At 33.8% G+C, this 16,943-nt stretch overlaps 1 protein-coding gene across 1 annotated transcript; it reads right to left on the bottom strand.

Annotated features, from left to right (window-relative positions):
* Positions 1-10,780: 10,780 nt before the first annotated feature.
* LOC18024913 (WUSCHEL-related homeobox 11) lies at positions 10,781-13,672 on the bottom strand. Its single transcript, XM_006408217.2, has 3 exons — positions 12,973-13,672; positions 12,258-12,433; positions 10,781-10,915 (listed from the first exon to the last, which is right to left on the bottom strand). The coding sequence occupies exons 1-3, from the start codon at positions 13,670-13,672 to the stop codon at positions 10,898-10,900; spliced, it is 894 nt and encodes a 297-aa protein (XP_006408280.1). The 3' UTR covers positions 10,781-10,897.
* Between the last annotated feature and the right edge of the window lie 3,271 nt (positions 13,673-16,943).

Below are 16,943 nucleotides of genomic sequence, written 5' to 3'. Positions count from 1 at the left end.
CGAATTTACGTCGATTTATAAATTAATTATTTAATTCGATTTTAATTTAATTAATGAATTTTTAAAATAATCAAAAATTAAAAATAGAAAAAATTTGAATTTAAATTGAAATTTAAATTCAAAAATAATTTATAAATAAAAAAAAAGTAATACAAATTGTTTTTTACAAAAAAACCTAATCTATACAATGATGTCGTAATCGTCGAGGTTGAGATCGACGTCACGAGGAGGCTCTCCGTCTTGGCCGCCCGTCGCTGCTAGGGCGACGTTTCCCGTCTGCACTACCGGAGCCGAAGTCTGACCGCCCGTCGCTGCTGAGACCGGAGCCGAAGACTGACCGCCCTGCGTCTGGTGGTCCGATGGTCCAGTACCGGAACTACCACCGGTCTCAAAAACCCTCCGTGCTCGCTGTTGCCTCGCTCGGATTGCGGTGGCCAACTGCGGAACCGCTTCCGCAATGATGTCGAAGAGATCATGTATCTCTGTCAGCTCCTGCTTCTGGGCCACTTGCTCATGTCTAAGACTGGTGATCTTAGCATTGGCCGTAGCAAGCTCCTGGCGAAGCTGCGGATCCTGCGTGCGGAATCCGGAAGCCGTGGCGGCAAGACAGTCTCTAATAGAGTCCATCCCTAAGGTTCGGCCCTTCTTCTTCGGAGCAATCTACAAATGGAAAATAAAAACGTTAATTATTTATTAAGTAATTATAAATATAATAAATTTTTAAAAAATTGAAATAGATATCATACCTCTTCGAAAATCTGGTCTTGCTCAGCGACGGTCAACGGTACTTGGATAGTACCGTCAGGTGTGGCCTGGGTCTCCCGCTCGGCGATCCGCTGCATAGCGGCATTGTAGATCTCCTCGGACCGAGCGTCGACAAAGCTCCCGTCCTTCTTCCGGTGAGTGGTCTCGAAGAGCTTCGTCATTGGAGGTAGTTCTCCTCCGTTCTCCTCGGCCTACCAATTAATAAACATTATTAGTCAAAAATATTTAATTAATTCTAGCAATAAATAACAAAAAAGTTTACTTACCAATAAGAGCCTGGTTCCGCTTTTCCGGGAACCAGACGTCGTAAAGCCCCCCGTCCCGGTAAGGCTAGTAAATCCTCAACCGTAAACTAGGCATACGGATGAGGAGGGGCGGGTACCGGTTCGGCAGCCGGGGCGGGTACCGGTTCGACAGCCGGCGGTGGAGGTGGTGGTGGAGGCGGTGGTGGAGACGGCTCCGCGGTATTCGGAACCTGGGAGGCTCCGGAAGATGAAGGGACATCGGTCCCGGTGTTTCCCGAGGCAGACGCCCGGGAAGAATGTCCGTCCGCCATGAAATTGATGTAATGCGTCCTCCGTCGAGTCGTCGTCTGCAAAACCGAAAAAAAATTATTTTTCAAATTAATTACAATTAATTTTTAATTACAATTAATTTTTAATTACGATCCTAAATCTAACAAATTCCGATCCTAAGTCTAACAAATTTCGAGCCTAAACTAATTCCCGACCTAAACCGTTTGAATTTCTAAACTATTTAAAATTATTATAATTTTAAGTAATTAAAAAAATTATTTACCTTTTTTTTTGCGTCAAAAGGAGGAGGTGGGAAGGAGGAAGCAGAGAGAGAGGAAGGAGAGATAAGCGACGAAATGAGAAAGGGGTGAGGTCCTTTATATAGTATTTATATTCGTCGTAAATTCGACGTAAATATTACGATGAATTTACGACGAATCTGTCGTAAATTCGTCGCAAAGATCCCACCGTACAACAAAGCGAGTAAGACAAACACATGTGGCTTTATCTGGGCTTTGCGACGAGTTTACGACGATCAGTGCTATCCGTCGTAAAATCGTCGTAACATTACGACGATTTTACGACGAATCGTATAAATCAAAAAAATTAAGACGGCTGTGTATCCACTAATCGTCGTAAATTCGTCGTAACATTACGACGAATTTACGACGAATTATACCAAAACTGATGAAATTCAAAAATTGAAACATCCATAAGGACATACAAGCATGTCTATTCATGATAAATGTGGTCTGTATAACTTTCTAGCATGTTTACATAACTTAATGAAGAATTTAGTAAGATGTAAGATAAATCCATACAACTTGTGTAAATGTATATAACACCTTAAGATTACTTGATAAACACATATATGTCAAATTTTGAATTTTTTTTTTTTTGTTTAGAAAGTTGTTTTACCTTATGAGATGGTAAGCCATTTCATTCTCCTCATCAAAATCCCCCCTGAACCCCATAAAAGATTGATTATAAGATTTACGGGTTACATTTCGTCGTATTTTCGATGGTATATTACGACGAATTTACGACGATCACTCCCATTCGTCGTAAATTTGTCGTAAATTCGTCGTAATAAAAACCACATTTCTACAAGTTCCTGAACCTTATACTACATACTCTTATATAATACATCAGTTTACTTAGGAAAATGAACGAAAAAACCATTTTGTAAGTTGGGAAAGCTAAACCCTAAAGGGTTTAGGGTTTGCATATTACGACGAATTTACGACGAATTTCTAAATAATCGTCGTAAATTCGTCGTAATAGTTAACATATGTCCAAGTCAACACTTAAACAAATTTTCATCAATATTTAATTAGTCTTCATTAATTGGCTTTAATTTTTCAAAAATTTAAATTTGACAAATGTTACATTGAAACGTTCAAAGCATGCAATTAAATGTCAAAATATTTAATTAGTCTTCATCAACATTTTCCTTGGTGTCCTCATCATCATTGTCATCATCATCACTGCTTGTTTGAAATTCGTCAGCACCTTCTTCAGTTTCGTCCTCATGTAGATCTTCAACTTGTCGATTACGTGGATCAATTAAAAGAACATTTTCTTCAACATCCGGTTCTGTAATGTCGACACAATCATCTTGTTGCATTGGCGGGAGATCTACACCATCAATTATACCCCTTGGAGCAACTTTGACAACCGCCAGCCATGAAATTCCCGTATTCCGAACTCGAGGATATGGAACAAAGGTGACTTGTTCTGCTTGAGATGCAAGTATAAATGGCTCGAACTTATTGTATCGCCGAGATGCGTTTACATCTACCACTCCAAATTTGTTAATTCGCACTCCACGACCTACCGTAGGATCAAACCAATCATATTTGAATAGAACAGTTTTCATTCTGACAAATCCGGGGTATTCCACTTCAATTATCTCTTTGATGATCCCATAAAAGTCTACTTCACCTCGTACACAAACTCCATAGTTTGTAGTTGCCCGTTGAGTGCCATGACTATAAGTATGAAAAACATAGCCACGTGTGAAATACATAGCTGCAGTAGTTATCTTCAAAATATGACCTAGGAGCAACTCATGAAACCATACTGCATATGTCATGTCATCATGCTCGACTTGACCTTTTAACCACAATGCATAATGTTGGTCTTTTCGCTTGTTAATTTCATCTTCTGAAACACCGTCAATGCATTCTCGGACTTGACTGACGAAAGTGCTGAAATTTTAAAACATTGTTAAGGACATTTCGTATGTTCAATCAAATTTTAATCATACATGGTTATAATTATGTACCACTCGTAAGGTGCCAATTCCTCGCAATTCAGAAGTATATATGTATGTGCGATGTGGTAGTCTTGTTCGTTTGACCAACAAGTTTCTTTTAGTTTCCCACTTAGACGTCCAATTGGTGAGAATATATCAGGCACACCTTCTACTGCGTAACTTTGTCCTATACCCCCATCGTCGTAACGTCTTGGAGCCCGTTTGCGTGTACGAACCTTTGGAGCAAAGTAATAAGACGTGAAATGAGAAGTCTCTTCTGTCAGACTTCCCGCCACGATAGACCCTTCAACTTTTGCTAAGTTTTTGGCCTTATCCTTCAAATGCTTCATAAATCGTTCAAACGGATACATCCACCTAAACTGAACACGTCCTCCCAACTCTGCTTCATGAGGGAGGTGTATAGGTAAATGTTCCATAACATCGAAGAAAGCAGGTGGGAATATTTTCTCCAAATTGCACAACAAAATTGGAATATTTGTAGACAGTTGTGCAACTACATCTTCTGATAATGTCCTTGTACTTAGATCACGGAAGAAAGCTCCAATGCCTCCTAGTGCCTCATGGACATGTCCCGGTAGGAGTTCAGCAAACGCAAAAGGAAGTAACCGTTGCATAAACACATGACAATCATGAATTTTCATCCCTGAAAACTTTTGTCCTTTATCCACAGATTTAGCCAGATTAGATACATATCCATCACGAAATTTCACGGCTGATGATATCCAATTAAACAATGCTGTTTTTTGTTCAGCACCCAACCGAAATACAGGAACAGGTGCTTTCCCATTACTCACCATATGCAACTCAATTCTGTTACATATATCGGGTAAGTCCATCCGTGATTTAACGCTGTCTTTGGTTCTTCCTTGGACGTTCAAAACAGTATGCATGATGTTATTGAAAAAATTCTTCTCAATGTGCATAACATCAAGATTATGTCTAAGCAAATGATCTTTCCAGTAAGGCAGATCCCAAAATATACTTTTCTTGTGCCAATTATGATGAACCCCATATCCGTCAGGCATATTCGCAGGAGTGTGCCAATTTCCTCCAAGGGGGACCGTTTCAAGTCCACCCCAATGATCTATTTGCGCTTCAAGCTCTACTCCAGTTAGGTACACTGGTAGAGGTAGACGAACCAATTTGTTCTTTATAAACAAACGCCTATTTCTTCTATATTGATGGTTTGGTGGTAAAAACCGACGGTGGCAATCAAACCAACAGGTTTTCCTACCATGTTTAAGCTGAAATGCATCAGTCCTATGAAGACAATAAGGACATGATAACCTCCCATGCGTTGTCCAACCTGATAGCAATCCGTATGCCGGGAAATCGCTTATTGTCCACATAAGCACCGCTCGCATCGTAAAATTTTTACCACTCGAACAGTCATATGTTCGTACTCCAACATGCCACAACTGGTTTAACTCATGTATGAGTGGTTGCAAAAAAACATCAAGGGCCCGCTTCGGGTGATTTGGACCAGGGACTAATATACTTAGAAACAAAAACTCTTTTTCCATGCACATATCTGGAGGAAGGTTATATGGCGTAAGAATCACAGGCCATAATGAATATTGCCTACCAGACATACCAAATGGACTAAACCCGTCAGTGCAAAGACCAAGATAAACATTTCGCTTAGACCTAGCAAAGTCTGGATGTACGGTGTTAAAATGTTTCCAAGATTTCCCGTCAGACGGGTGAGTCATTTTGCCATCTGTTTGTGAATGTTCCGCATGCCATCTCATCGACGCAGCTGTCCGTTCGGATTGATATAGTCTTTTTAACCTATCAGTGATAGGAAGATACCACATTCGTTGGTAAGGAATCTTCTTACGCCCAGCAATTTGCGGTCTATATCTTGGCTTTTGGCAGAAACGACATTCTTCAAGCTTCTCATCATCTCTCCAAAAAAGCATACAATTATCAACACAAACATCAATCATCTCAGAAGGCAATCCAAGACTAAAAACCAGCTTCTGAATTTTATAATACGTTTCAGCAGCCAAATTATCATCTGGCAAATACTCTTTAATAAGATCTGCCCAATCGTTCATGCAAACTTCATATAGATTGTGATCTGTTTTTATTGTCATCATCCGAGCTGCCAATGATAATTTTGATAAACCTTCCCTACATCCCTCGTACAGAGGCTGTTTTGCTGCGTTTAATATATCATAAAAGCGTTTCGCATCTGCATTGGGCTCCTCAACAGTATCAGCATGTGTTTCATGAAATGCATCAGTAATCATTTCATGCATCCTATCATGATCTTCACCCTGAACTTGACTACTTTGATAATCATTGGACGCTTCAAAATCCACATGTTCTTGATGATTACTACTACTCCGTGCAGCCATCTGACCACTACTTTGACCATATCTCTCTCCATGCTGATACCAAATAAAGTATTGGGGCATGAACCCTCTATTCAATAAATGCTGCCAGACAGTGTCAATAAGAATATGTTTCCTATTTTTGCATTTCACACAAGGACAATACATTTTGCCGCTTTCAGTTACAGTTTCCAGAAGGCCGGCTTGGTACATGAATATTTCCAATCCGTTTTTGAAGTCTTCAGTCAACGACCCATCACCATTTTTGGGCGTATACATCCACTTTCGTAGATCGTATATAGACATTTCAAAAACAAATATTTGACTTTTTGTTTCTGAAATTTGATAGAAATTTCAACTACCAAAAATTTTACTTAAACATTCAAAGACTCAAAAAATTTGTGTCTTTATATGTTTTTTTGGGATGATGGAATAATGAGAGAAGAAAGGGTATATATAGATTTTTTGGTTTGGTTACCAACATATTACCATTGCATATTTACATCAAATTTACGTCGAAATAAAATTTACATCACATTTACATCGATTTTACGTCAATTACAAGATAGAGGACAATTCGTCGTATTATCGATGTAAATATTACGACAAGATTACGACGAAATAAAATTCGTTCTTTATTCGTCGTAAAATCGTCGTAATATTACGACGATTTTACGAGGGTTATTTTTTACGTCGAATTTACGACGAAATTTTTATCGTCGTAAATACGACGTAATGTCGTCGTAAATTTACGACGACTACAAATCGTCGTAAATAATTCGACGGAAAAGCCCCTCTTTCTTGTAGTGAGAGTATATTTGTATATTGTATTAATTTCTTAATCTGTGTGAAATATGTCAGAATGACACTTATTATGAAACGGAGGGAATAGAAATCTTACAAGCCGACCTTTTTGAATTTACGAAATATAATGGCATTAAACGAGGATCTAATTTTGAATCTTGTCTGACTGCAAATGATTTTTTTATTAATCTTGAAATATTTTTATTAAAAAAAAATTCATGTTTTTCTTCATTGATGTTAACATATCAAGTATAGCAGCAACAAAATAAAATCACATTTTGGTTCCATTGACGGTGGAAAAAATCGATCAATATTTGCATAATGCCATAATCCTTTAATATGTGCAGACTGTGCAGTGGTCTACTGATTAGCAAGTGAACCGATAGCTAATTTTCATTGTCAAAGTAAACGAACCTAAATAAATAATAAAGAAAAAATTTCAAAATACCACATGTTTTTTAAGTTTTTTTTGTTAAATATTACTTAATTTCATATTAAAAATGACACAAAATAATTTTAGCCACGTTAGGAAAATAAAAATCTGCCACGTTATTATTCTGCCGACATATAACGAGGCCTAATGGAAATTTAGTTTTAACTTTGGGCCAGGAACAAAAGCCCAAAAACCGTATTTGACGAGAAATTACAAAACCATTTTGTTTAAGCGATTGTAAGTTATTGGTTTCCTTACGTTTTACTGGATGAAATTTTAGAGATATGTTTAGGGTTCATACCATAAACATTAATGCCGTGGATTTTATAAGGAAATAGTACGTCAATAACCTAACAAAAGTGATTAGTGTGTGTTCCAATGGTCTAATTTGAATAGGTGGATGACTTGTCATGTGGATAAAAGGTAGGGATCTAGTTCCACCGTCTACGAATATGGTTTCCTCTTAGACTATTACAGACGCCTTAAATAGTAAGAATCCCAGATTTTTTACATACATCCGGAAATAGTTTAAGTTTCTTCCCGAAATCAACCTTGATTACCCAAAAAAGATTGATTAGATCAGGTATATTGCGCAAAACAGTCACCTAAGTGCCTAAAAGTAGTAAAGTACATGTAATAACAGTCGTTACGTTACGTTAAATATTTTATGGCAGTTTTATAGTAGTATTAAAAATTTCGTAGTGACTCCTTGGTTATTCATATTTTATGCCAGATTTTGAGCTCACCACACGCAGAAAGGTGACGAGGAAGCAGATAAACATCAAAAGACATTACATTGGGTGGGAAGCCAGATTTTTTATTTGTAACTACCTAAATCAATTTTCTGAAGTGTTTCTAACTTAGTTGACAAAAAAAGGTGTTTGTTACTTAATAATGCTCATGTAGTTGTGTGTTGTTAGCTCTTTGTTGGATTTGCACTGGAAACATACATTTTATCACTGCGTAATGTACCTGATGCTAAAAGTAGAGACTAGTTTTGGTTTTATACCACATGGATTCTGCATAAACTAATTTTTAAATATTGACATATGTAATCTTTTTTTTTTTTTTTGCAAACTTGTAAATATAATACAAAATGAGAGTGTGTATCCTACAGAGTAAGATACCTATATATGGAACCTTGGAAAAAAGAAAATAAAAAACAAGGCACCAGAATGAAAAGATTTCTTGTGACATATGTAATCTAAAATAGTTGTATAGTAATAGACAAGAAACAGGGAAATAAGTATCAGCAGAGATGGGAGTGAAAACATAAACAAGAAACAGAATTTATCATCATCGATAAAAGTAGTCCACAAATCTTGCCGTACTTTCTAACGAACGAACGAACCTAAAAAATTAACAAGTTCAGACTAGACATGGGATATATGGGAAGCTACAAACACAAGAAGTTGCGTCTCCTAATAATAAAATAGTAGACAACCCCAAAAAAAAAATCGATTGAATTAAAGTGAATTAAGGTTTCTAGTGGTCGGTGAATTACTTCAAGGTTTATTAATATTAAGTATCCACATGGTAGCCAATAGGAAAATGTGTGGAGTGAGTTTGAAAAGATCCATATGGTAAGTCTCAATATATGCTTTCTTCTTTGAGTTCGGAATTCAAGAGTTAACCAAACATGCGTCTCCTACTCACTGGTTATAGTGGTCGGTGTAAACGCCTAGTGGCTTTTATTTTATGGCTTTTATTTTATTTCTTAATACGATTGCTTATATATAAACTAATCATCTTCTCTCGTTATTATAACGTATAACTGTATAAGGATTGGCAGTACAGATTCAGCTCATAGTCTTTTGATTTTCTATTCAGTTTTTTAACCTTGTTTATTTCTACCGAACTCTTCTACCATAAAATATTTTAACTACGCAATGACCGTTTAAGTATTCAAGTGTGTGTAATAAATACAAAATTACAATCATTCTGATCGATAATAGTAAAATAACAAATCATTCAAAATAAAATAATATACGAGTCCAATTGCAAAATCACTAAGTAAAAAATAAAAATACTTAATTTACATGCGGAAAAGTAATACTTTACTATAGATCTAAGTTCTGCAAGTTTACAAAAACAACAAAAATATGTTTTTCATTATTGTGTGATTCATATAAACACTATAAATTAACAAAATAAAAACATGAATAAGCCATTTACATAATACTAATCATTCTATTATTACGGAGAGTGATGAAAAGATTTTTTTTTAACTCTTGAATTCTTGAATTTGTATATGCATGATTTCGCGTATATGAATTGTATCTTTCAGAGCTATTAAGTGAATATTCAATATTGATAACCTTTCACTTGATGTTTACAAGGTTAGATCTAACGGGCAGAATTTAGCTTTACAAAAAATCAAGATTTTTGTTTTAACTATCCGATTAAGATCTTGCTTCGAGTTGTTAATTAAGGTTTGTGATTCGGAGAGCAGGAATCGACAAGAATGAAAATTCTGACGAACCCAGCTGTCTTATGCTCTTCCTTTTTTTCTTATATATATTCAATCAAAACAAAATAATCCAAAATACATAAATTACAGTACTGAAATGCAAATTCTCAATTCCGTTTAAAGCAAATCATTGAGCGTTTCTTAATTCCTTCATGACCAACTCCAATCTTTTACAAAGCCGACGTTCGTTAAATATATACTACTCAATAGCATCTTATTTATAAGACTTTTTGTTATATTTTTTTCTAATGTCGTTTTGTATCTGGTTTATAATTAAGCATTTGAGCCATATTACTAATTACTTGTTTTTCTAGATATTTTCTAATTTTTCTAGTGTGTCTTACAATGTTAGCTAACATGTACGATACTTAAGAATAACTCATATCAGTTTCTAAGTTTTCTAGTGTGTCTTACAACTATTCACGCTGTTTTGTAATAATTGTATGATTATTTTAAATAACTATTCATGTCTTTTTTAACCACAGTCTGATTATTTAAAACAATTATTATGTCTCTTTAACTACTATCCGGTTACTTTAAATATTTATTTATTAATACTTTAAACATGAATTATATAATTATAGAATAACGGTGGGTTTTTGGGATTAACTTGAATTTATGTTGTCCGAAACACTCAATTATCTTAGAAAATAAAAAAGTATATAGCTGCTTAATTCTATCGAGTGGATCCTTAAATTTATATACTAATTCATGCGACAATTTGTCGTACTATAGTTGTTAGCCATGATAAACTCAAGCATAATCACATAGGTCTACTTTTCCCACCACATATCATATAAGTCATTTCATCTTGCACTTTCGGACTCATGCATGTTTTGTGTAAATTTGAATTATTAAATACAGTTACATCGATTTTTTTTATAGATAGTTTATAGTAATGGCCACTTAGTTCCTCGGTTCCACCTAAATAATTTCACAACATACTAACCGATTAAGATATACCAGAATGGTTTGTAGCAGTATTATCGACGTGTCATCGTGTGGATTCAAATCCAGTAGAACATTAACTAAAACATAACCGATTCAAATCGTATGTGTTGCATGTTGACAATAACCGAATCATAACCAACTACATCATTTTCTTAAAGACATGCACCCAACAGAAGAAACTTCTTTTATATTATAGGAAACAACAGAAGATACTTTGATTGATTGATTACACGATCTCAAAAAGAAAAGAAACAAAAAAACTGATGGACCGTAGCAATAGAGTTTGAGGTAGAATAACAAGGCATCTGTTTCAACACCACATAGCACAAAAGTAAAGCCAGTTCATGTCTGTCTTGGAACCTGTCGATAACAAAACAAAAACAACAAAATAACAAAACAAAAAAACGGGTTCTTATCAAATTAAACGAAAATATAAAGGCTAACTAATTGATGAAAGATCTCTTCAGGATTCCATAAATTCGAACTATTTCAAGGAGAGAAAGAAAGAAACCCTAATGCCGAATCGGATTTTCACACTCAAAATCATAAGAGAAGCAGTGATAGCGAGGAGAGAGTTGCCCAAATAAAATGAGAAGAAAGAGTAATATTTTCCCAGTAGTGTGCCGTTTGCCAAGAAACTCAATAAAATTGTTCACTGCGTAACTATATAATGTTATTATTTAAAAAGAGTAATAATTTACCTTATAAAATAAGTAAAAACTAAAATTTATATGTTAGAATTTCACATTTAGAAAAGTATTAAAATAATATATAGGAGACGTATATTAATCCACTCTTTATTAATCAAATTTAAATTGAAAAAACATATGAACATTTTAAAAATATAATATTCCATAAACGGTTGTAGACATAAATTAATGATTGTAGACTTTCATTTTAATTTTAATTGTCCTTGACTAAATTGTAGTAAACAGAAACATTTATATCATAACATGAATCCTGACAGAATATAATAAAAACTAGCACTTCGGAAATTACTTGTTCAAACTGGTATTTGAAAATACAATGATCGAATACTAACATTGTTATGACAAAGATACCAGCTTAAAAACAAATTTTAAAGTAATATTTATATTATTGCTTTGGGCATACTGTTTTCAGCATTATTTTTATCTGTTTGAACAATAGATTGTAAATTAAATGTTTTATTGATAAACCTAAAATTCATAGGTTTTTTATTTTGTGAATTCAGTGATACTGTTAAGATTTTATTTCATAGTATATACATGTATATATTTATTTAAGGACATGAATTTTTTTAAAAAAAATAAAAAAACTCCAAAACTCGTAACTTTGATCAAATGTGAAAAACCTCGTCAAAACATTAATAATTCAGTTACAGAAACTAAAGTCTTAAAAAAAAGCATGATTTATTTACTGCACAAACCGACACTCATCAAGTAGACTTATATCTTCTATCTCTTACGAAAGACTTTAGATTATTAAACTATAATGATTTAAATATGTTGTAGCAGACAATTTAGGACTTTACCCCAATTGGGTTCCATCTCGTTTCCTATTTTCAACAGCAAAGTCAGGATCGAAAGATGGAGAGAAGAGAGAGAGAACCAAGAAAAATATTATAAAATTAGCTCAAAAGCACAATGTAAGAAAACAATTCACGAGGAATAAGATCAGAAATAACACAAAAGCAAAAAGATATGTGAGATTGATTTATTACCAGGAAATAAGCTTCACCATGTTGTAAGTTATGCATCAAAAAACCAAACCCATCAGTAGGAAGAGGAACACCTGAGGAATGCACCAAAACCATATCTCCTCCAAACGTTGCTTTCATGTCTATACCTCCGCTCGTCACTTCTGTCGGAACTCCGTTAATAAACACCGTTATAGACCCTGAATTTCAAAAATATTTTCATTCATAATATGCAAAAACAATCAGAGTGGAAAATCACCTATCAAGATCAAGCAATTTTGGAAGAATAATTAACCTAATGCGACAAGAAGTCAGTTTTTTGGTTCAAACTCATCTGAATTTTGAACTTATTTTTTCCTTAAAACAACTTTTATTAAAAAAAAAAGGATTGTGATATCTAGAGAGGTGGTTTCCTAGAAAATTTAGAAAAATGACCTCAAAATTTTGTTATTGTTATATATATATATATAAGAAAAAAATAGATTAGAGAACTGGCTCTCAAGTGAAATATAATTAACCAAAAAGCTATTATAAAATCCCCCAAATAAAAAGAGTCGTTTCTCTGGTTGAAATCCACCCAGAATTGGATTTTTTATTTTTTATTTTCGTTCAAAACAACTTTACAATTATTTAATTGTTACTTGGAGAAACTTTCTGGGGAAAGAGAGAGGGATTAGAGGATAAAGCACTTGAGTTTACAAAGCAAAAAGAGGCATGCAAATAATTTGGTTTTGTTTACCTTGTTGGTAATGATAATTGGAGCTTTGATCAGATGGACACAAAATTGATGTGCCATTTGAGCTAGGATGTTGATAATGAGGTTGACCGGCTTCTTGGTAACCCATTTGACCAGACATTGTTAAGAGATTCTCAATGCCACTATTGCTATGATTATCACATCCACCGCCATAAGAAGAAGAAGAGCTAGCTGAAGAAGAAGTGGAAGATGAGCTTGAACAAGAAGGAGGAGAAGAAGAGAGACCGAGAAAAAAGGAAGGAACTTGAGATGACCCACCAAATAAGTAATTAGAAGAAGTGCTACAACCTCCAAACCCCAAATCACTCACACTATGTTGTGGTAAGCTGTTGCTCACCATCATGGTCTGGTCACAAGTATTGGTGGTTGCGACCGCGGCTGCAGCTGCGGCCTGGAGTTGCCGCTGCCTTCGGCGGGATCTTGACCGCCGGTTTTGAAACCAATAGAAGACATTTGCATCTCCCACCGCGCCGAATTTCTCTAGCATCTTTCGTATCCTTACCGTCTCTTCTTTGGGAGGGTTAACCATACCACTGTTGAAGATCGACTCAAGTATGAGTATTTGTTCCGGTTTAGGTGACCATCGTGATCGAACTGTTTCCGTTGAGGTGGAACCAGAGGCAGAGGAAGAGGGTGAGTGACTGTGGCCGGTTGGGCTATGTAGTTTTTGTTCTTGGTCCATTGCTTTCAAGGATATCGCAATTGTTTCGTTGGAATTCCTTTTTTCTCTGTTGCTTATGGACTACGGAGTATAAAAATGAGAAATGTTTTTGTGAATTAGTGAGAGGTGGTGACTTAAGGGTTAACGCATGAATTTATAGGAGAATGATTTCTAAATAATATATTTTTTCCTTGTTTATTAAGTTACATGTACAGTATATATTTATCTTTTAATGGGTTCGTCAGAATATACTTGAATTATTTAAGCGTGTATTTTATTTTTGTATATAGGCGCTAAAGTGTACAAGACTAAGTCTTAACGCGTACTGGGGGATACACAAACAGTGGAATTTGCTTGGCATTTGAAGATATAGCAAATAAGCAAATCATCTTTGACCATTGGCCATTGCAACTAGGGAGAGTCATAGCTAGTGTCTCCAACAATTTTACCGTATTTCTTATCCGTTTAATTTTGATTTGCATGGGCAACCAATTTCATTATATATCATTTGGGTGGTTTAACGTTGGCTAAATACGTTCCAATAATCAAAGGTCAAAAAAAATAATCAAGGACTTAAACGTAACTAAAAATGTAATTATTAATAATCACACCATATTTTGACCTATAAGTGGAATGTGGATGAATAAGGTGCTGGCACGTAAAAATTAGGACTACAGAATAACTCTAATGTGATTGTAACGGAATTCCAATTTGGTTATACCGTTCACATGAAAAATTAATAAAAAATTTGAAAGAGGAAGTCGTCAATCGGTTATGATTGTCCCTCTTTCTGCTCTATAAATCATCAAAGCTGAATAAATATTAAATTTATATTCTTAGTTTTGAAAAGCAATCACTCGTATAGCTTGATGATCAGGTTCTATGAACGAAAGTTGACACTGTCCCGACAATGTTTGTACAGTGGTCATAGTCTACATAGCACATTTAACATAAGTTATACATGTAGACAAAAAAAAAAACATAAGTTTTACATTTTCTTAGTAAACACTCTGTATCTGGTTTACCAGACGATTTCGACGGCTACTGCAAGTAAACATTACATACATATTAAAAAAAAAGACAAAGAGAATAATATAAACATACATTTTAAGAAAACGAATGTGAATTCATCATCATTAATAAATCATAACACTAAAATTTAATACTTTTACATGTTATAGTAACCGACGTTTAATTAATTAAAATTACACAAAATAGAAAAGAAATTCAATAAAACAAAATTTGTATAGGTATAAGAAGAATTTCCACTGTTTGTTTTTTCTAAAACTAAAAAAGCTGTTTATTGCATATTAGTTTTAATTGTCTGCACCCATCTAAAAATATGAGCTGTTGATCGAACTCCTATCTGACTATACTACTTCATCAGGAATTTCATGTTAAATTAAATTTTTAGTGAGTACCTCAGAAAAATGAATTCTACTGCTCCTCTAATAAAATTGTTTGCATCTTGTTGAAAGTATTGGCGTTTTAAAATTTACTAACAACAATGTGTAGATATTTCCCCGCATCCAATCAACTCCCTATCGTTACCTAGTTTGTATTTTCTTTTCTGAAATTGGACGTGTTTTTGGCGTCATGCAACAGAGACGCCTAAAAGATTTTTTTTGTCACTTCCTCGAAAGAAATCGAAATGTTTCCCGTTTTTCCCTTTTTCTTTGTCACTAAGTTTTGAAAATTTATAAAATGAGGAAAATCTTTGTAGGGGTAGTTTCGTAAGAATAATTTAATCAATTGCGCTGATAATTAATAAACTAATAGTTCTGTCAACTTAATAAAATTAAATATTGATAAATCAGTTGATCACCATTGCGCTGATAATTACTATGAAAGCAAAACTTAATTATCAAAATTTAAGATGCATTAATATTAATTATTTGATTAGATTCGACATAGTTTATAGCTTACAGTATTTGAATTGCTCTACATAAGATAGATAGTGTAATCTTTGGCATACAAAAAAAGATAGAGAGTAATATAATAACCGAACTAAAATATTCAATAGTACTATTAGAAAAAAAAGTGTGTGTTTTTTTTAGAAAAAAACGTTACGAGATTTTAATTATTTTTTTCTTCAACTTTTAATTTTTTAATTCATTGAATAGTACAAATTCACTGATAGATAATCTCAAAAATACAAATTCACTGACTTTAAAATAATATCACTAACGTCCCATACATATATTCAATTTATAAAACATATATGATTGATAAATTTGTTATAAAAATCTTTGACATGGTCAACATATATATATATATATATATATAACAGTGAATAATATTTTCTGAATAAGTATATAGATAAAATAATATAACTATAAAAAAAGAATAATAATAGAGTAATTAACTATGAAGGACGATCCAAACCGAAGGTCAAGAAGAAACCGTGAAATTATTTATTACCTATGACGTTACGCAAACATGGCTTACAGTGGGTAGCCACTCGATTTCTATTTTGTACGTGCAACATATTATTATAATTGACAATGAGTATTCTATATATTTGATCTATTATATTTTTCAGTTAAGATTTAATTGAGCTCTTCCAGTAAATATATATTTTACTAATTAATATGTTTATTTTATTCCCATGAAAACCCTGATTTTTAATTTTTATTTGGTTTATATCTAGCCTGTTTTTGGTAGTATCAGAATTTTGGTCAAGTCTCCAAAAACGATTAGTAAATATTATATATATGTCATAATAGATCAAAGGTGTTGTACGTAAAATAATAATAAAAATGATGAGAAATGGATATTTAGTTTCTCAAGGGCACCTTGGTATTGAGTCCAGAATTCTGATCAAGCATATGAACTGTTCACAAAATACAAAGTAGAATATCAAAAAGTCATTTTCTTCGTGACACAGTCTAACCACTATGAGTCTTCTAACCTACTAAATTACTTCAACTAATAAGTGGAACCAAACATCTCATCTTATGGTGTATTGGATCTTGGAGTTGATCATTAATTACAGCTGAAGTGAATGTGATATATAATTCATTGCTCATAAATACGTTGTTATTTCCCGATTAGTGAATTATGTCATACCATAACGATTATGAGAGTAGAGTTGCACATATGCATGCACGTATATTAAATATAAATATTAAATGATAAAGGAAACAAAAAATCGATCTGTAAATTAGTGTGTGTTCAGTGTATATATGTTGCGTGGGAATGGGGTGTATATTCAGTGTACTATGATGTCTGATTGATCGAAAGCTTTCTTTCTATCAATTTTTGGTTAAGGAGAATGAATTTAATTTTAAAT

The sequence above is a fragment of the Eutrema salsugineum genome, unplaced genomic scaffold (assembly GCF_000478725.1).
Source record: "Eutrema salsugineum unplaced genomic scaffold, Eutsalg1_0 scaffold_13, whole genome shotgun sequence".
NCBI lineage: Eukaryota > Viridiplantae > Streptophyta > Magnoliopsida > Brassicales > Brassicaceae > Eutrema > Eutrema salsugineum.
The sequence above is the reverse complement of the archived record's forward strand: the minus strand, read 5'-3'. Positions and strand labels throughout refer to the sequence as shown.